This window comes from Pteropus medius, unplaced genomic scaffold (genome assembly GCF_902729225.1).
Source record: "Pteropus medius unplaced genomic scaffold, Ma_sr-lr_union100, whole genome shotgun sequence".
Taxonomy (NCBI): domain Eukaryota; kingdom Metazoa; phylum Chordata; class Mammalia; order Chiroptera; family Pteropodidae; genus Pteropus; species Pteropus medius.
This window is the reverse complement of record NW_024352786.1, coordinates 2,099,665-2,121,553: the sequence shown is the minus strand read 5'-3', so window position 1 is coordinate 2,121,553 and position 21,889 is coordinate 2,099,665. Positions and strand designations below refer to the sequence as shown.

General features: G+C 35.1%; 1 protein-coding gene and 1 pseudogene across 1 annotated transcript in view; one reads left to right on the top strand and one right to left on the bottom strand.

Moving 5' to 3' along the window:
- Window positions 1-21,889, top strand: part of SLC39A8 (solute carrier family 39 member 8) — a 71,927-nt gene that overhangs the window by 34,847 nt on the left and 15,191 nt on the right. The window contains exons 4-5 of the mRNA XM_039848673.1: window positions 1,106-1,228; window positions 1,729-1,896. Coding sequence (XP_039704607.1) covers window positions 1,106-1,228; window positions 1,729-1,896 — 291 coding nt within the window. The remainder of the gene's footprint in view (window positions 1-1,105; window positions 1,229-1,728; window positions 1,897-21,889) is intronic.
- LOC120591353 (uncharacterized) lies at window positions 6,036-6,144 on the bottom strand (annotated as a pseudogene).

The window sequence follows — 21,889 nt, the reverse complement described above, 5'->3', positions numbered from 1 at the left end:
ATGTTCTTTCGCCTTTTTGTGATAATTAAGGAATTGTGGATGTGAGCACTAGAGAATCTGGCTTTTTAATAATACATCAAATTTCCATAGATGATTATTTATTTTTTTTTGCAAAATCCTGTCCCTTTTGTTTCTTCATTTTATTTTCATAACCTCTGTGTTATGTATATAACGTAGATATTTTTGTGACATTTTATCGCTGTATAAATAGGCACAGAGAAGTCAGTCAAATGAAGATGTGGCCAAGAGGTCTCCCCACAGGTAGACAGAGTAAGAACCTGAGCACTCTTTTTTCTATTCTGCTGTTCAGAGAGATTTACAGTGTCTGGAATGGTGTATACCTGTACTTTTTCACATATTACTTTCTCCTCCTATTTTATTTATTTTGTTTGTGTTTCTTGTCTGTGATGAATATCTTGACTCTTCCAAACTCCAGCTCTTGCCCTCTGTCCTTTAAACAATAAATTCTCATTCTTATCATTGTGTGTGTGTGTGCGTGCGCGCTCTCACGTGCGCATTTGGTAACTTAAATCTTTTCTTCTTTATTATTGGGCCCAGTCCTTGATTTATTTAATCTCTTTAGGATTTATCAGAATTGTCTAGGTTCAAAAGGATCTGTCTTGAGAAAACAATAATCCAAATGGTCTGCCATATTTGCTTAAAAAATTTGACTCTGGGTATATTACTTTTAGAGTAAATAATCAATGTCTCATTCATTTTCATTACTTAGATCAAATATTATTTTACAAATGGGATTCAGTGCTGCTGCCTCTTGACTACTAAAAGTTTCCTCTTTCAGGACAAATATTGCTGCAAGTGTTATAGGTAGAAAACAATAAGGTACTTGGGGTCTTTGTTTACTAGAACTTCCTCTGGTTATGAGATTTTTAAGCCATCTCTTACAGTTTCCTTACTTAAAATTCAGAGTTTTTGTTTTGTGATTTTGGAAGGTAAGTTCCCAATATTACCTGGATTTGAAGATGGACAGAATTTTGGTGAAAATTAATACTGAGAATTCAATATTATTTTCTAGAAATAATACCAAATTTTCTAGAAATCAAGTTAAATTACTTGGTTTTACCTGATTTGCCTTTTTTCTCCTCAGGCATTTGGATTCAATCCCAAAATTGACAACTATGTTGAGAAGGCAGTTGCTGTATTTGGTGGATTTTACATCCTTTTCTTTTTTGAAAGAATGCTTAAGATGTTATTGAAGACGTACGGTCAAGTGAGTGGACTTTATTTAAAATGTTTGATATTTTACCTGCCAAAGCTACTTTATGTAGGCAAATAAAGGCAAGAATTTTATTCTTAGAATTATGTGAACTATCCATTTATTAGATATGTGAATGTGAGGAGAAGGAAAAGAGTTAATATATTGATAAATATAAGAGAAACACTTGATTTATGTTGTAGAATCTAGAGTCAGTACTAAGAATTTAATGTTGACTAGCAGATGTGCATAACTTGTATCCCATTCCATTCAACAACATAAGAAGGTACGTGTATTCTAACATGATAAAACAAAATCATCAGAACCTAGTAATGAGGATACCTTTAAAGGGAGAGAAATTTTATATATCTAAAAAGATCAGAGTATACATTGAATAGACATAAATTTTTTCTCTTATGAATAAAGAGCACTCAAGTCTATTCTTTTGTCTGTATATATTTTTCCTTCTTATAACCACTTTTTCCTTTTTTTTGAAATTTTATTTTTCCACGTAGAATGATCATACCCACTTTGGAAATAATGACTTTGGTCCTTCTCAAGAAAAAACTCATCAACCTAAAGCATTGCCTGCCATCAATGGTGTGACGTGCTATGCAAATCCAGCTGTCACAGAGCCTAATGGACACATCCATTTTGATAATGTCAGTGTGGTATCTCTACAGGTATAGTAATTCCATTTTCTTTTTACTAACAGCCAAGTCAGTATTCTGTACATTTAAATGGGCCAGACTTATTTTGTATATGTGGGGTAAGTAAATGTAAGTCTGCATTCTTTTTCAACCTTCCCTCTATATGTTTACTCTAAACAAGTGAGTTAAGCAATAAATTGTGAATTATTGTGTCTGAGACTTAATTATTCTCTAGGATTGTTCAACTATATAATGGTCATTTAGAGTTATACAATAATATGTACCAAAATTAATCAGAGCATTTCTCTTATTTTGTAATTCTTTCATCATCCAAAACCAAATAATCCCTTTGAATGATTTTGAAACTGCAAAAAGAAAGGTTTGTAAGCTATTAAAATTATGTTTACTATTGATTTAAAGTTTGTTTTCCTGTCTTCTAAATAGTGTTAATAGGTATCATTTTTTTGAACACGTATTATATACCAACTTATATGCTAGGTATTTAAATATTTATCTCACTAACTTTTTACAACAACTATTCAAAGTAGTGTTAATTTTATTCATATTAAACTATTTCAGTTTCAAGTGCTGGAAATCAAATCCAAATTATGTATGCAAAAAGGAGAATTCATTTGAAAGATAGTGGTCCAATGGAACAGTCAAACTACAGCAAGAGCAAGAACCTACAAACCATTACAACCATTAAGACTTCTTCTTCTTCCTCATGCATCTTAGTGTCATTCTTTTCTTTTACTGTGGATGAGCTCACTAGCAATTCCTGAGATTTATGTCTTAGAATTTTAGCTATAAAGGGAAATTGACTTGACTCTTTCATTCTTAAGTCCAAAATTCCTGACAAAAGTCTCCTTGGTCCAGCTTGAATTAGATGTCTACTTCTAGTACAAGGGTTGGGCCCCTTGTATGGCCCCAAAGGAATAGGGAGACAGTAGAGGAGTGATTATTAAAAAGGGATGCTGGGATGATAGTGTCATTGGTGTCCACAACAATTCTCATTTGACAGATTAGGGAAGGGGAGCTCTAGATGTTTAACCTTTCCAGGGTCACTCGGCTTGTAAATGATGGATACATAAGCTACAAAGTTAAATACAGTGTAAAAGAGAACAATTCAAAATAAAATAAAAAAGAAAGCCAGCTAAGAAAAAAAAGACATAAAAAAGGTATCTGGGAGAGATTATTATAGAAAATGACCTGAGTGTCCTTCTGGAAAGAAAACTTAATTGGTCATGTACTTCTCTTCAACTGATTAAGGAAACTCTCAAGTGTATTTGAAGAGGCAGTTTTTTTGTTAGCACCAAGCTGAGAGAAAAAATTATTTCATGCAATGTAATGAATGACACTATCAACCAAGATTTTGCGAAGAATATAGAAATGTTCAAATAGGTAATTCCTTATAATAATCACAGCTAACATTTATTAAATACTCAAGGACTCCACCTAAACTTTAGATGAGTGATCTCATTTGATCCTCATACTAACCTAGGAGATAAGCACTGTTATAATTAGGAAACCGTGGCTTAGAGAGTTTAAGTAACAAACCCAAGGGCACATAGCTCCTAAAAGGAGAAGCTTGGATTAAGACCAAGGCTGTCTGATGCTGAAGGCTGTGCTCATCTACCTTGCTGAATTATATTCTTCGTGTCGCTGCTCTACTAAAATCAAGATGATAACATTGACTCTTAACTTAATACATATTAATTTTTGTAGAGGGAAGAAGATAATCCGGCCCAAGGGCATTGCTTTCTGAGGACAAATAAATAGAATTGCTCAAAAGTTTGACTTTAGTTTTGAAGTTTTAGGGCTCTTTGTTTATGATTCACTATGGCCAGAAGACATATTTATAGTAAATACAAGCACTATGACAAAGTTGGGGCCTTAGACATGATCCTGACTTACATAATTTAGAAATATCAATCAAAAGGCCATCCTTACTCTACTTCTGGTAGCAGTGCTAGTATACAGGCTTTCGTTTATTTATTCAGTGAACGTTTATTGATATGTGCTCACTATCCTAGGCACTGGGGATTCAGAAGAAGCAAACACATTCTTGTGGAGCTTATAGTTTATTCAGCAGAAATAGACAATATAGAAAAGAATAAATAAGAAAATATCAGGTAGCAATAAATACTTTGATGAAAATAAAACTTGGTGATGTGTGACATGTGGTATTTTCTTTGACTTAGTGATCAAGAAAGGTCCCTTAAGAGGTCAGGAGAGAATTGGATAATGAGAAACAAGAGCTAGCCATGTAAATATCTGGGAAAAGAATGTTCAGAAAGCTTTGAGAATAATCAAATGGGTCACATACAAGGGAACTGGAAGCTAAATGGCATTGGACTTCCGGGCATCAATGCTGGAGACCACTAGCACAGTTTCTTCAATATTCTGAGTAAGAATAGCTGTGGAGTTGCACAGCAAGGTGAACTACCAATCTAGTGAGAGGGTGGAGTAAGGCTTGGTTGCTGAAAATCTACTTCTAGGAATAAGAAGTCCAACTGAAAGCAGAGAATGTAGATGTCAGGATGATATGTCTCGGGCCTAACACTGATTTCTCATGGAGACTATTTTTTGGCCATTTTGGTTAAAAGTATAGTCTTGAATGAAGAGAGATTTAAACAAATTGAGCAAAATGCTGTTATTTTCAGTTTTGTCTTTATAGTACATTAAAAAACTGAAAGAAGCAGAACTTAAGAAATACCATAGTCTAGCTATTGCTTTGAGAAACAGTAGGTATTATAAGTGATATCGATTTTAATAATAAAATTAAAAGATTTTCAAATATTTTATAAGATACAAATAATTTAACCTAGGTGGCTCCATTACAGTGATTGAACATAACATGTAAAATTCATGTTCCTTTCTGGATTGGATTGCCTTAAGAATTCTTGCTTCTACTGCTTTAACACACTGAAGGATTGCTTTAAGAATTCTTGTTTCTACTGCTTTAACACACTGAAATTTTTCCAAATTGAAAATAATAAGAAATGATCTAAGAGTGAGTTAAGAAAAGTAGTCTAATTTGACATTGCTATCAATAGAACACAAACTGAGTGACAATCTAGAATATATCAGCATGATTCTTGATTTTGCTAGAATGTAGGAGGAACTAAAGAACTATTACAGAATAATTAAAATGCATGACTCAGGGATGTCTCTATTAAAATTCATCTAAACAATTCTGATCCATCGTAGAATATTCAGATATGTAATAATATTTAAGTTTAGTTGTCTTTGGTATTTTGTCTATATCCAGTCATATAAAAATTATGGCTTTACACAAATTAAAAAAAAAAAGTTGCCATTGAAGCACATTTATCACAGTAGGAGGATAGAAGATATTTTATTTAACAGTTTGTTAGCTTGACTTTTAAATATTTAGACAAATCATATGACGCTTCCTTAGGACCCTTGCCTTGGACCTAGTGAATGTTGGACACCACATTCCAGGTGGTGCGCAGTGTGTGTGTGTGTGTGTGTGTGTGTACATGTGTGCACATGCAGGAGCTTGCATATTTTCAGGGAAAGGTGAAAGTAATGAGGGAATAATAAGAAGGTAGTTATGAGGGAAGAAAGAAGCACAGGACTTCATTTCTCCAGTGGGTCTTTTGCCTGAATCTAAGCTTTGGAAGGACTTTATCAGGTGTTGATTCCTTGAGTGTTAGGTACTTTGGGAAGTGTTAGCTCTTCAAGGCCACTAGAGGGCCCATCAAGCTCATTTCTCCTGGACTGTAATCAAGTCTCATTTTCTAAATAAAACTTGTGCTTTCATTTAAATATAAATGCTAATAAATATAAAGTGATATGAGCCACCTATTTTTCCTAATAGAAGAATTAGTTGCCATTTTTAGAATTTGGCTGTTGTGAATTTTATGTTTAAAATTGAGGTGCAATGAAGTAGAAATTAGCTGCAAAGTGGCGATGTTAGGGAGGTGTACTCTGTCAATAACTGACAGGAAGTGATACTCTATAAAGATTACATTTTTGATGTGCTTGGGTCTCCATGAGAGTACAGCAAATCTTAAATACACTTAATTCATTCATAAAATATTTGTTGAGTACCTAATATGTCTTTGGCACTATTTAAAGTACTGTGAGTACATTAATGAGACAGAACAGACAAACTTTCAGCCCTTTCTTTCTTTTTTTTTTTTTAACACCTACAGCACCCAGTATTCCTAGGTGGTCTCCCATCCAAGTACTAACCAGGCCTAACCCTGCTTAGCTTCCAAGATCAGGTGTGTTCAGGGTAGCCTGGCCATAAACTACTTTCTGTTCTTGAATCAAGGTTCAGTTTCCTCAAAAGGTACATCTCTAGTCTTTGTTTGAGGTGGCTGCCTTGCTGCACTGGCCTAGGAGCAATGATCTGAGGTTCCACTTGTTCTGTAAATAAAATTAAACCCATTCTCTTATTTTTAGTTCTACCCTGCTCACCACTTTCCAGAGGTACTTGGCGCCTTTGATTCCTAAAAGTTTCTGAGGTTTTGAGCCTGGCATCGCTTTGCTTCTTGTTGTCTTCTTTCCTCTGCGAGGTCTGTTAGAACTCATTCTCTTTTTATCTTACCAAATAAATCACAGTGCTGACATTGCAGCTTCCCATTCTTTCTGTCCTGTGACTTTATGGCTTTATTAATTTTTTATTTTGGGGACTTTCAGGAGGAACTAGAGAAAAATATGTATGTCCAGTCTGCCATATTTTGCCAAAAATCTATTTACTATTTTAAATCGTATAATTTTTGAACATCACAAGATTTAAAAAGACATCAGTTACTTTTCTATATGTGGTTATATTAACAATTAGTTAAAACTGAAAACTACTGAAGTAATAAAATTATATAAGAAGTGGTTTTCATCGCTTTTGATTGACTGCTGCTTACTGAAAAGCTGGTTTAATTAGAGAAAGACAATGTCCCTAGACAATCAGGAGAAGGAATTCTGAGTACTGTAGAATTTGCTCTCACCAGATCCATCTCTATGCTTCCCTGCCACCTACAGGCCATTTTATTTGGCTTTAGTCTGTGTAATGAAAATGTGCACCTGAATCCACTTGAATTAGCCCACATTTCACTGAAATTAGCTGCACTTTTATTCATCATGAGTGGCCACCTTTTCATATTTTCAAGAATAACCTTTCTAAAAAATTTTCATCCCTTCACCAAATTCTTACTTCTACCTTTTCTTCTTTTAGTGAAGAAACTGAGATCATTATTTGGAATCAGAACTTCTCTGCTCTCTCACCTCATCTGGAAACTGCTTTGCATCCTCCTCTGTTCTCTACTTTCCCTTTTGTGTCAGAACTTGAATCCTTCCTCTTTCTTAAGGCTAGGTTCTCCAGATGCGCGCATCTTTCCCAGGGCCTCTTCCCATCATTGATCTTTCCTCAATCTCTCCTTCTGCCCATCTCTACTCTTTTCTACCTTAAAGTTTTATTTTTTCTTGACTCTGCTACCCCTCAAGATTTCTCAAACCTTCTCCTTCCCTACACTGTCCATTGTCTAACTTCTCAAAAGATTAGCTAATCCTGAAATAAGACTATGCGCTTTACATATATTAAGTGCTTTACATATATTAACTCATTTATTCCTTATAAGAACCCTATGAAGTAAGTACAATTATTATCTCCATCTTAAAGATGTAGAAACTGATGTATAGAGAAGTTAAGTAACTTAGCCAAGGTCACATAGGTACTGAGTTAGGATTTAAACCCAGACATCCCGGTTCCAAAGTCCGTGTGGTTAATCATTACCCTGCAACACGCTGCCTATTATTTCCGCTTGCTGGCTAGTCTTTATGTGCTTCCTCCTCTTCTCCATCATCTCCTTAAATATTTAACTGTATATGATTTTTGAAAAATCTACCTATTCTCTGAAATTTCTCTTCGGAATGATACAAGTGATTTTTTTAGGCAGTATGCTGTATTCTTAACACTCAACCTCTTTATTTCAGAGGCATTCCTGTAGTAGAGCACATACTTGAGTATCAATTACTGGCTAAATGCTGGGAATATAAAAGCAGATTTTTCACTGGAAGCCATTTTCTTCCTCATGGAATTGCTCGTTAGTTGGTTTCTGTGACGCAGTACTGTCCTTCTTCACGTGCCCTTTTAGCTTCTCGGGGCTTTCTCTGAACCTTCATTTTTCTTGTGAGTGTGGAGGAGGAAGTGAGAGCTTTGTAATTTATGTTTCACCAAATAAAATGTTAGTAGTGTAATTTGGGGGAAATTAATTTACATCTCTGAGCCTTTGTTTGCTCACTTGTTAAATAATAACCAAAAATCTTTAAATTAATTAATTTTGTAAAAATTAAATAATTTATTATGGATGAACTATGTAACAATGTGTTTGACACATTGTATGCATATGATAAATACATATTCCCCTCCCTCTTTCATTCACCAATTTTTTTCCTTCTGTTTCTTTAGTTTTTAATCATAGTCATCTCATCAAATCCTGTCACTTCAGCTTTCATTCCTCTGGGAATAGCTTCTAAATCTATATGCTTAATTATTTGTAGATCATCATTTAGAAGAGGGCCTCTTGTACTCAGTCATAAAGGCTTTTGAATCTATTCGTAGTTTTCTACTGGAATTGTTACATAATGAGAGGATAAAACATAGAATTCCATGCTTTCTCCTATCTATGATTTATCTTTTTTTTACAATTTGGGCACTTAGGTTCGATTTTTAAAACTTGAAGGCCATTTGATAATAAAGACAGGCTTCTGAATGTAAATGCTTGCAAGTGTGCATTGACCTTCTGTCAGATAGGCTGAGAACTTGAAACGTTTACTCTTACTTAATGGAATGAAACTTTAAAGTCCAATTTAATTTGCCATTTGAATGATATCGTCAGTTTTTGCCCCACAGATTCTCTATCAGAGTTCTTCAGCTATGCACTTATAAATCTAGTTGTATCTGTCACGCTCTGACACATTCATTTCATTTGAAAGGACATTAACATAATGACACCTTAATTATGTATGAAAGATATTTAATTGTAATATTATTGAAATAATAATCTCTAAACTGAATTAAGGGTTGTAGTTAGTGCTGTTAATTTTTAAGTCTGGTAGTAGAAATTTTATACAGATTAATTATAAAAATGAAAAATTTAGTGATACAAATGTAAAAATCGTACTTGGAAAGACGAGATAGAGCACCAGTGAATAAAGTCACACTACTAGATATAATACATACAATCTAAAATGGAGAGGTTTGAAATAGCCAGAGCAACTTGCCAGAAAGAGAAATCTTCCTTTAAGACCTATTTTTGCTTTTCTAGATAAAATTGAGTCCCAGAGATGTAAATCTGGCAAAAGCATTTTAGTTGATACTCCAAATGAGGAGAGACTTACAGTTATTTGTTGTGACTCCGTAAATTAGCTAGTCATTTGGCCATCTAGGACATCCCTGACTCACACAGGGCGGATGGTAGCATCACCACTGACGCAGAAAATTCACAAGGAGAGAATGTCGGTACTACCAACTAGGAAGCCAGCTGGAAGAGTCAAATATGATCATGTATGTAAAGGTGCTTTGAAAGCTATCCAAATCTGTACTATTTAATTTATTTGAAGGACAGACAGTTGCTTAAGGGTAGGTCAGGCACTGCTATAATATCCAAATGAAAGGGAATATTTTAATTAACGGTCTGATAAATATTTAAATGGTTAATACTTTTGTGGAGTTTATCATTTTAATCCATTGATATGTACTTTCAGCTCTATGCAAACGTAATTAAAATGTTATTAAATTTGACTTCTGGGTATAATTTGTAGACTTTTAGGGTTTTCTTTTCCTTCTGTTTTCCTTCGATTTAATTTCTATTGAATTAATGAATGTCTTGAAGTAAAGAAGAAAAGAAAGAAAAAGCATTCAATGATAAAATGGTCCAAGGCCTCTCAATATCCCTAGAAATTGCAGAGAAATCTTGACTAATTCCTAACCTACATATTGTTTGCGAAAGAACCTTTAAAAATCCACTCAAAGCGTCCTGCTCACAGCGGACAGAAACATTTTGTGAATTGTCAAGTTAAGATGCCAAAAACTTCTTGGTTTCCAACTTGATTTATAAAACGCAGAGTAAGACAGAAAACAGAATGTCTGTTTGATGGTGAGAAAGAAGGAAAGACAAGTTTGATAAAAGTTCTAGTTAGTATTGGTTTGTTTTAGTAATAGTTGGTCTACTGGGGTTGAAAGACCAAAAATGAGTGCATGAGCCTAGGTTACAGAAAAATTATGGTGTGATTAATAGAAATGAGGCAGTCAGGAAGACAGCCCTGGAAAGAGGTATAGGGTGAGGGGCAGAGATGAGGAAAGCTGATAAAATTTTCTTTAAATAACAATTTTTATTGAGGTAACACATCCTTACAGAAAAGTGAATAGATCATCATTGTATAGCTCTATGACTTTTAGAAATTAAATCTATCTATGGAATCACCACCCACCTACACAGTGAAACAGTATCACCAGTACTTTAAGCCTCCTTTGTGTCCCTGCCCAGTGATCTGATTCCTCACAGAGGAAACTGTTACTATGAGTTCTAACATTATACAACAGTTTTTCATATAGTATGTAATCTTTTGGATCTGCCTTCTTTTGTTCCCTATTACATTTATAGTTTAATATTCATTTATAGTTTTGCTTTTAATAGTACTTTATTCATTTTCATTGCTTTATAGTATTCTTTATATGTGTATATCTCATCAGCATCAAGAGTTTAATCTTACCATATCTATTCATATTTTTAAATATTTATTATCTATCTATATATCCATAAACAATATATTGCATTATTTTACATCCTTGAAACTGAGTAAAAAAGATATTAAGTTGTACATTTCATTGTGCAACTTGCTTTTTTTGGCCCATATTTTAGTATTTGTATTTCTGTTTCATTCATTTTAACATGTGTGATCTTACTACTACTTCTTTACCCATTTTTAAAAAAATGATATATTTTTTTCTTTCTAGCTCTTTGCTATAATGATGCTGCAATGTACATTCTTATCCATGTCTCATGGTGCCTGTATATGAGGGTTTGTCTAGGGATGAGATGGGAACTAATGGCATTTTTGGGCAGAACAATTCTTTGCATGAAAATTTTCCATGCATTGTAGGATATTAAGCATTTCTGGCTCCCAGGGTACTATTTGTCAGTAGCAGCACTCCAGTCATTAATGACAACCAAAAAATAGTTCCCATTACCCTCACATTTTTAAATGCCACTGGTGGCATTTAGGTAATTTCAGATTCAGAGTCATTGATCTTTTCTCGACTGGATTTTTGTGAGACAAGCAAGTCGCACAGAAACATTTTAAGTGACTCTTTTATCTTATCTCTTAAGGTACATGATACATAGTGCATTCTACATGCACAGAAGAAAAATTAATTATGTTTAACTGGTACCCTAAGGCATTAAGACTTAATTGTCTTGCAGAACCTCTGTGAGAAAGGTTGGGTATATAACCTAGACTTGTAAGAAATGAGTCATTCTGTACATGTATGATTTTACGTAATAACCACAAATTAGCCTCCACCTGTTATTCTTGTTCACACTCCCATTAGCAGCAGAAGAGAATTCACGTTTTCTCTACATCTTTAGCAATACTTGGAAATTTCAGATTTTCAAAAATTTATAGCCAATTTAGTGAGTTTGAACTGGTATCTTTTTGTGATTCGTCTTTGTATATTTCTGATTACTAGTGGGGTTGAGCATCTCTTTATATACTTATTGATCATAAGTTTACTTTTGTTTTTCCTGTTCATCTATTTCACATACTTTTCATTGAGTTGTTTATAGCTTTTTTAATTGATTTGTATTAAAGCAAAATTATCCTGACACTCATTATGATGGTAAGGAGGACTTTAGTCAAAACTATAACAATACAAGCTGACTCTACAGAGCAGTGGTCCCCAACCTTTTTGGCACCAGGAACCAGTGTTCCTATGAGAATCTAAAGCCTGATGATCTGAGGTGGAGCTGAGGCGGTGATGCTAGCGCTGGGGAGTGGCTGCAAATAAAGACGAAGCTTTTGCTCACTCATCGGCTGCTCACCACCTATTGTGTGGCCTGGTTCCTAACAGGCTAAGGACAGGTAATGGTCTTCTGCAGCCCTGGGGGTTAGGGACCCCTGCTATTGAGGACAGAAATTGGACTCAACTCAGAATACAGCAATGGCAGCTGAGGATTTATAGCTAACAAGCAGAGTGAGGAGGTCAGTGGATAGAACATTACTAAGAGGCAATATCAAGGGTAGGGAGAATTCTTGCTAAATCAACTTAACAGGATTATTGTTGAAGGTGGCCAGAATGATTAGATATCAAGGATGGAGCATTCTTACTAAATTTATTTAGCAGGATTCTTGTTACAACTGAACTCTACAAAGATGGACACAGAAGACTGAGGCCTTGTTAAGAAGAAGGTTCAGAAGACCCTGACTAAAGTTTGGTTAAAGAGAGTCTTTGTCATTTCTGGGAGTTTGTCATATATTCTACATCCTAATCTTTACTTATAAAGTGGGCTGAAACATGTTCTTGAAGTCTGTGACTTCTCTTTTCACTTAGTTTATAGTATATTTTATTTTAAAAAAATTAACTTTAATATAGTCAATATATCAATTACTTTTCTTCAAGCTTTCTACTCTCCAAGAGTTGTTTAAGAAATCTTCCCTTTGCTAAAGTAAAAAAGGTATTCTTCTCTTCTTTCAAAAATGTAAAGTTTAATTTCCCATGTGGAATTAACTTTTACATATTTGAAAAAGATCTAGGTGTTTTTTTCTTTTTTCTTTTTTTTTCTATATAGATGGGCAATTATCCTAGCTTCTTCTATTGGATGAATCCTTTTGTCTTTGCTATATATCAAGTTTCTATATATCAGTGTATCTGTATCTGGTCTCTCTACTTTTCTCCTGCCCTATCCCACAAAAACTCCTGCCCTAAATCATACTACCTTAATTATTACAGTTTTTAGTAAGCATTGAATCTCCTAAGACAAGACTCCTCACTTTGCTTTTTTTTCAATTGAAAATTATCTTTGTTCTTCCACATCAATATCATTTTGGGGGTTTTCATTGACACTGCATTGAACTTAGAGGTCAATTAAGGGATGGCTGACATCTTTATAATATTTCAGATTTTTTTTTGTTTTGTTATTTTCCATATAAATATTTTTAAACTGTCCTGTTAAATTTATTTCTAATTACTTTGTAGCTTTGCAGATGTTCTAAATGGTATCCTTTTCTCTACTATATTTTCCAATTGGTTATTACTGATATGTAGGAGTGCACAGATTTTAGTATATTGATTTTGTAACTTGCGGTATTGCTGAACGCTCCTATTATTTCTTGTATTTTATTTTACTCTTTTAAATTTTCCACATAGACATCAAACACATTTTACTTGTCTCATTATGTTGGCGAGGACTCCTGGGATAATGCTGAGTAGAAGTAGTGAGAGCTGGCATTTTGTCTTATTTCTGACTTTGATGGGAATGTGCCTAAGTTCAAGAGGTTGTTTGCTATAAATTTTTTTAAAAAATTTCATACCCTGAGCTTAAGAAAGTTTCTTCATATTCAGAATTTACTAAGCATTTTTCTTAGCTTTGACTTTTATTGAACTTTTTTTATACTATTACCAAGTATAGATAATCTATATGCAGTTGTTAATTTTTCTACTTTTAGAATTGAGGAATCTTAAAGCAGGGTGAAAGTCTAAATGAATAAAAGAAAATATAAAATAATTATATTTTCTCACAAAATTGTATCATTTTTGAACTACACTATTATTCATTAGGTGTTAATTGATTAGTAATATGAACATTGGAGCAACTTTGCTTTGTCAATAGAATTGAGTCAAATCGATCTGAGTTTAAATTCTGACTCTGACAACTAATCAGGTTACTTTACTTTCCTAAAACATGTTTTCTTTATTTGTAAATTGGTAAAAATCTCTACCAGTCAGGATTATTTAACTAGGATTAAATGAAATATTTCCAAAGTAATGAATAAGCCTAGGTATTCAGTAAATATATACTAGCACTGCCATACTCTCAAACATCACCTTGTTCCTGAGAAGGGATGTGTGCAGGCAATGGGCATTAAGTGAGAGCAACAATGGCCAACACTGTGTTTGGACTTGGAGCCAAAAAATCTATTTCAATGGCAGAATATTGAGCAGCTCATGAGAGTAGGAGACTTTCTACAAAACTATGGGATCATATGTCAGGTTTATAAGGACATGTGAACTTTGAAAGAGGAAAGCATTTTATGTGGTGGATTTTCTATGAAAATATGCTGGAGAACATTTTGAAGATTCAAAAATAGATGAATTGCTTCTGTGCAGAAGCAGTTTATAGCCAGGAGTTATATTAATGAAGGTTTCCAGAATACGTGAGGAGAACAGAGCTTTCATGGCAGTCTGCAGAGAACAAAACCAAACAGCAAGTTTGAATAAAAGATATGAAGGCAATTGGATTGAATTTTGATATTGATTTGCTTTTCCTTCAAAACAAATTTCCCGGTGTCAAGGTTCATTAGAAGAGACTTTGGGGTGCAAAGTCCCATGCACTAGGCAATGCCATCTTCAGGAGCATTAGAAGAAAAGCTCCTGAAGATGGCATTGAGGTAGTGCCATGTTTTTAGCAGTGAATAGGAGAAACCCTGTGAACCCCCAGTATATAGTGGAGTCTCTTTGATAAGATATCTTTGTTGGCATTGCCCCAGCACAGGGTAATGTATGATAATAACAGATCAGCTTCCATCATACCGAGTTTACTAGAAGATGGAGAACTGGTGTGGAGTGTAGAGAGAAACTTTTGGAACAATTGTCAAGAAAGAGGAGATTAGGAGGATCTGCCCTAATAGTGGAAACTACAGTCAAGGAGAGAGTCTGAGTATTTAGAAGTGGTGCCGTATGTGTGCTGAATAACTCCTTCCTCGGTGTTTTTGAAAACTTTGGCAAAGAATATATAAATTTCAATGCTTCTGAAGTCAGATATAGCTACCCTTGGAGGTATTATTATGTTGCAATGCCTGTAGGGAGAGGAAAGGCTAGATTTAATGTATACAGGAAAAGACTAGAAAAGTGGATTATTTCAAGGAGTTTGTCACTGAAAGGATGAAAAATGAGGGAAGGCAGCAGTTCACTGAAATATCAGGATTCAGGAATCTGTTCATCTGAGAAAGATTTCAGACAGGGAGGAAAGGCAGAGAGTGGAGAGGGGGAAGCTGAAGATGCAGAAGAGATAGGAATTATGGTAGGGACATCTGATAGAGCAATTATCTAGAGAAGAAACAAAAAAGGAATTAGAACACAAGTTGAGCTGTTGACCTTGAAAAGGAAAAGGGTTCTTATTCTATGATGGAGCAGAAGATGGAGAAAGCGTTAGTGGGTGAAGAGGAGGGAGTGTGTGTCAGATGTCCTCCATCTCAAGCATCGGGGAAGTAGCAATGAAGGAGTGTGGGGCTGAGGAAAGTGGAAGAGGCTTGAGTTGGGCCCTCTGTGAATGTGCTTAAGAGGTGATTAGCGATGGTAACAGATTGCTGAGCAGAAAGGCTGAATTCTCAGCTCTGAGTTTGTGTCCTTACTTTTAGGGGTAGAAATGTTGACCTTTGCAGCTTGGAGCAGACAAACCTGAGCACCCCTCTGCACAGATGTGAGTCACAAAGAGCAACTGTCCATCTGGGCAGAGTCCCACTCTATTGCAGAGGGGAGAATGGACTACTTGAAGCCTTTGGAGGGTTCAGGGAGCCAGGCAACCTCATATGAAAGTAGCCTGCTCCTGTGTACAAAGTTCCAGAAACATCATCTTGCATTCTATCTCCTGCAAGGCTATCTCTGCACAGGCTGCCTCTGAACAATATTCAGTGCTAGGTATAAGAACCCATTAATAAGCATGTCAGATTTCTATCACCTGTCATTCCTGAGTAATTAATTGCAATGATAGTGATGGTGGTAGTCGGTGGTGAGATGGTGGTAGTTGGTGGTGTGATGGTGGTGGCGGATATCAAATGCAGGGAATAAGTATACTCAGTACTTTACAAATATTACTCATATATAACTCTGATTGGTAGTGTGATTATCTCCACTTCTAAGAAGAGAAGAGTGAGTTTCAGAGAGGTTAGGATTTAAACTTAGGTCGGTCCACTCAAAGTTTTTCTTTTTTTTTTCTTAACAAAGCCAAATTGTTTCCTGATTTGCATGCCTCTCATCAACTAAAATGACTACTTTTAATGAATTGCAAATATAAATACATTTTTGTGAGAAATTTTTTTTTTTGTCTATTTGACAAGCATCTACCATGTATTTGGTATTTTTTAAAGGTACTTATAGACATGTAAAAATACAGTGTGAAGAGTACTTATAGCAGAGGCATATGCAGATTACTGGGTTGAGAAAGATGTGGCACATGCTGGGATGAGAAGTGATGCGAGTGAAGTCACAGATGCTCCTGAGAAGATGATGTTTGTTCCCCTCTGGAAGGATTACTAGGTAAATAAGAGTTGATGAAATGGTAACCTAAGTGCAGAGGATATTTCCAAGTATTATTTTTAAAGGTCTGGCCTTTTCCAGTTTTGGAAAATTTAGAGAAATGTCCTTCCAGAGCAGCAGTTCTTCATTAGGAGCTGTGTGATGAAGTACATTAACATTTGCAGCAGCATGTGCAGACCCACTGGTTATTATGTACAACTTAAAGGGGTTCATGAACCCGCTGAAGTGCCTCTACAGCCTCCCAGCTAATGCTCTCTGATGTAGAGAGATACTTAAAAATAAAATAAATGTCCAGGGTAAGGGTAGAGAACATGTAGTAGGTACCCAACAGCTATTATTATGCTTAATTCCTATAACAACCCTGTGATATAAGTATTAAATCTATTTACAAATGAGTAAATCAAGACTTCATTAAGTTAATTAACTTTCTCAGGTTCACACAGATAATAAATGGCAAGGCTACGATGAGATCCCATTCTGGGATCTTAAGTCCCAAGCTCGTGTTCCCTCCATAAACGTGACACTAACTTCCTAATGGAAATAGTGCTCTAATCAGTTCTGATTTCTAATAATTAATTTACAAATGAACTTTTGGAACACAACTCGTACTGAGTCGAGAATTGCCTGCATAGTGAAACCTTGTTAATTTTAACTCTACTAATCTGTCATAGCTGATAAATTACAATTTGTTATATTTTGCTTAGAGGCTGGGCTTTAGAGTATCTTGGCAGCATCTATAACATTTGCTTTTGAAGCAATTTGTAGGCAAGATGCACCTAAAGTTTTAAAGTTATCTAAAAAAACCCCAAGTTGCTATTACCTAGCTGATATGTTGCCTTAATCTTATCCATGAATATCGTACCCAGTGCTTGTTGCAGGAGCCCTTTGTTGGTGTGAGTTCTGAAAAGCAATAAAAGTGTATTTATTTAAACATGTTCTATACTAAATTGCTTTCACTAAGCAAGTAGGACTTATCTTTATTTAGAAGAATTAGTGATGTTTTACTCAATTAGGCTTGATGTCAAGTTAATTCCCCTCCCCACTAGTATAGTGAAGAATTGCTGTGTTTTTCTGTCATGCATGCTGATTGATAAAAAAAAATTTGAGAATGAATGCTAACACATTTTTCTGTGATAAACAGGAAAAAGTTTAAGAGGTTCAAATAAATTATTCTGGGCAACAGAAGAAGTTGCTTAATTCTATTCTGTAGAAAGCTCAGTGGCAAACCAGCACAAGCAATGGAAAAATTTAAATACATATTCTTTTGTTGGTGTATCTTTAACATCAGCTTTTTCAAAGTTTGTTTTCAAGGTTTCATTATAAAGGATGATCATGTCATAAATATTGGACTTGCCAAAATAGGCCTTTTTTTCCTTTGATTTCTGTCATTTGCTCATTTGAAAATATTTATGTGTTGCTATATTCTTTACATGCTCCATCTTGCAGTTTGGAAATACTGGATCAAGACCTGGTGAGTAATTTTTACTCAGTGTATTGCATGATGGAAAATTGGCCAAAGCATGAGGTGTTTTATTGTAGTAAATGAAATTTATGTCCCAGGGAGAAGCAATTCGGGAAGCAGAATTTATACTATATTCTATTGTTCCAAGTTTTATTTATTCTATGTTTCTCAAAATAAGAATCCTAAATTAGAAAGATCACAAAGCTAAAGCATCTTGCAAATGAAGCATAGGCTTGCCAAAAAGCTTTCCGAGTTGACATTGGTATACTATGTAGTAGAATATTAGCAGATTCTCTCTGTCCTTCTCCTCTCTCTCTCACACACATACGCCTATAGATATGCATTTGTCTCTATATTCATATCTATTCAATTTTATTCAGTTTTCTGTCTGAGGTAAATGTCCATTTCACAAATATCACTTTTATAACTATTAATACTTCATTGATAAGCTTAGTGAATAAAAAATTAATTCAAGGTGTTTGAAGACCAAATGGGGTGCCCACCCTTAATAAATGTACCATCAGGTTAGAGTTGGATCATTGACTGAGTGGTGAAATTTGATTTTACTATATGCCTGCTTTTAAGATAGGGGATTTCAATCTTTTTCTGAGGATCTCAATCTAATTAAGTTAATGACTCTTCATTTATTTTAATTAAGTGGTGACTCTCTCCTGTCTTAATTTTGTTCTCCATGTTAATCAGTGGCCCAATTTATTCAGATGTATTGTAAGTTTTGAATTCTTATCAGAAAGATTACTTTAAAAGTGGTTGACATATTATTACTTTTTATTTCTGTTATCAAGTATTAGAGCATTAAAAGTTAAAAAAGTACAAATTGTAGTTTATTGAATTTTCTGCTTAGGAATATCAAGTTGCTTAATGAACATGACTTTATTAAACCTTTATGGCAACTCAGTGAAAGCAGATTAAAGTATAAAAAATCCATAGCTGAGAAGATACCGATAAAGATTTGAAGATTCAGGAAACCATGCAAATCTTTGGTCTGATGCTTTCTAGTTCATCTACTTTAATTGCTAGCTTTTAAAACACATATTGGAAAAACTGAAGTGAGTGATCCGTATTAATTCTTTTCTAGCCTACAAAACAAACACCCAAACCTTGAGGTTGTTTTACATTTGGAAAGTAAAATCACAAAAATCCTTTACTAGGAAGGCATCATTTTTGCAAAATTAGTCCACATTATCTTTGGAATCTGTAGTTTTTGTGACTTTGACCAAAATTTCAGAGTCGTGCAACCCGTATAGTAAAATAATAATGGCAATCTTAAATTGGGCCCTTTTTTGTGGTAATATTTTACATTCTGAATGACATCCTGGTCTATCGGTCAAATCGGTGAAGCTATACTCAGGGCAAGAGGATAGTATTCAGTTATTCATTCTGTCATTCATACTTGTCATATATCCTGTGCTTACCTGTCTAGTGTCAGGCTCTGTTCTATACCCTGGAGATATTGTGGCAAATTAGACAGATGTGTCTGCTCTCTGGCACTTTTTTCATTCCAGTAGGACACACTGTCCAATATCATAGGGCTACAGATGCTGTGCAGGGAATTAAAATGTGGTGATGTGATGATGCCTGGGTGGCTACTTTAGCTTGGATGACCAAGAACACATTTAAGCTAAAACCTGATATATAAGCAGTAGCTATCTATGCCAAGATCAGGGAGAAGGAGGTCATGGCTGGGGAAAGACCCAGTCTCTTGGGTGGAAAAGAGTTTGGTGGGTTTTAGGAACAGAGAGAAAACAGAATAGGTAGGATACAATAGACGCTGCTATAAAATGACATTGGAGAAAATTCTAGATAGAACCTTTTCTTCAAAGTAAGGGTTACTCTGTTCTAACATTTAAATAATACTGATAATCTCAAGCTTATGGTTCTAAAATTATATTTTATTAAATGTAACAAACTCAAGAAGGGGCATTCAAGAAAACAATTGTATTTTGCAATCCTGCAGTCTGTATGTAGTAGATTTGAAAGCCCGAGGATGATATTTTCCCCCCTCAATAATTGGGAATGTTAATTTAAATGTGTCTGAAGTGTTAACAAACCTCAGAACATCAGCATAGTGTATTCTATTCAAAATAGAGATACTTCAATCACCGGCATCTTCCAGGATGGATACTGGCAACAATAAAATAATCCATTATTATAGCAATAAACTACTGAACTCAGACTTACTTATCTAAAAAGAAAACTCGGTTCTTTTGAGCAGTCTTTCTGCCTTTTATTGTGGCATGGGCTTAGGGGTCAAATTGTCTGGGTTCATGTCCTGGCTTTTCCATTTATAGCAGCGTGGTTTTGGTTGCGTCCTTACTCCTAGTATTCTCATTACTTCATCTGTGATTCGGATGTTAGAAGTACCCAAATCATGGCATTTAGGAGGATACTTTGCCAACAGTAAATACTCAACAGTGTTAGTTGCCTTTGTTGCTCCTATTCTGAGTTTTATGCTTCTCTCCTCCGACAATCTTCTGAAAAATGTGTGAGTCTCATAAAGCGAGACGCGAGCTGGCTGCTGATAAAAATCCTCTGCCCTTTAGCGGTCAGTGGGGTGGAGTGGAGGCGCTCTGAGATCTGCCGACTAGCATGTGATTTTTGCACTTCACTTCTCCATTCAGTTCAGCAAAATAAACCCATTTCCATATCACTTATTTAAAAAAAAAATTATTGAATACCTACTAATGTTAAGTTCTGGGGATAAAATGAAAAAAAAAAAAAAAAGAAATCCTTGTTCTCCAGGAGCTTTTGGTCTGGCTCTGGCTCCACAACTCTCAGTCATAAAGAATTGTCAAGAAAACAAAGAAAGAACAACAACAACAACAACAACAACAACAACAACAACAACAAACCCAGCTTTGCACTTTCAGAATGTTTTTAATGTAGATGGACTGATTTGGAATTGATTAATAAACATTTTCTATGCCCACCCTTCCCATGTTGTGTGTAGCTGTTCATATGTTTATTCTTTGGAAAGATTGGGTAGGTGCTTCATGTGACAATGATTTTTGAACCTGTCATGAGAGAAAAATGTACTTTTCCTATTGTTACATTTTCATTTATTCAGACAACAAATATTCAAAGTGCCTGCAGTGCTAGATATTGGGTGAACAGGAGTGAGCAAGGAAGAGAATAAAATCCCATGTGTCCTAGAGATTACAGACAGCTTGTTTGGCACAGGGGTTCAAAGCCTGTTTCTGCTTCTTTCTAGAGGTACGACTTTGGGCAAGTTACTTAAACCTTTTTCTACCTCAGTTCTCTCATCTGTAAAATGGGGATAATCACCACATAGGGTTGTTGCAAAGATTAAATGACTTGTACTACTGACGATTTATACTCCTAATATTATCATCAATACTGCTCTGGGCTCAATGAGTATAGCTTGTATCTCTCATACTCAATTCTCCACTATAGAACTTTTTTTCTTAAACTGGTCATTAAATCCCCAGAGTGTCACAGTGACATCTTTAAGAGGCCATAAGGTCCTGGTACCTTATCCCCTGTGTAGTTCCCACCCCTCACTCTCCACATACAAGGTAGAGAGATGGCCACTGTTTTTTCTGAACTATTAAATATAGACCAGGGTGCTGGTTGCCCCCTGGTCTATATTTAATATAGAGAATACATTTTTTTTTTATTTCTAACTCTCTGTTGCTCACTTTCTTCTTTTGTGGCAGATTGCCTAGTTTTAACACCTAATTACCTGTTCAGTCACCCAGATTGCAGTTTGCACTTTTTCTCATCCATCTTGTCATCTATCATTTCTTGCTTCTTATCACTTTTCCCTAGCTTCCAGCCCTTCTAGATCTTCTCTGCCAATCAGAGAGCACTCCCTCATCTCTTGAAGGGATAGTTAATCAATCATTTGTAATACATTGGTTGGGATTTTCTATATTTTAGTTCTTTTAACATAATTTATGTCAAATAGTAAGTACACAACAGGCAGCTGGTGCATGGGGTAGGTTCTTCCACTTTACCCCACCCTACCCTTGTTTCCTCATCCAAATCATTCTGCAAGCCTTGATACTGAGCAATGTCGATAT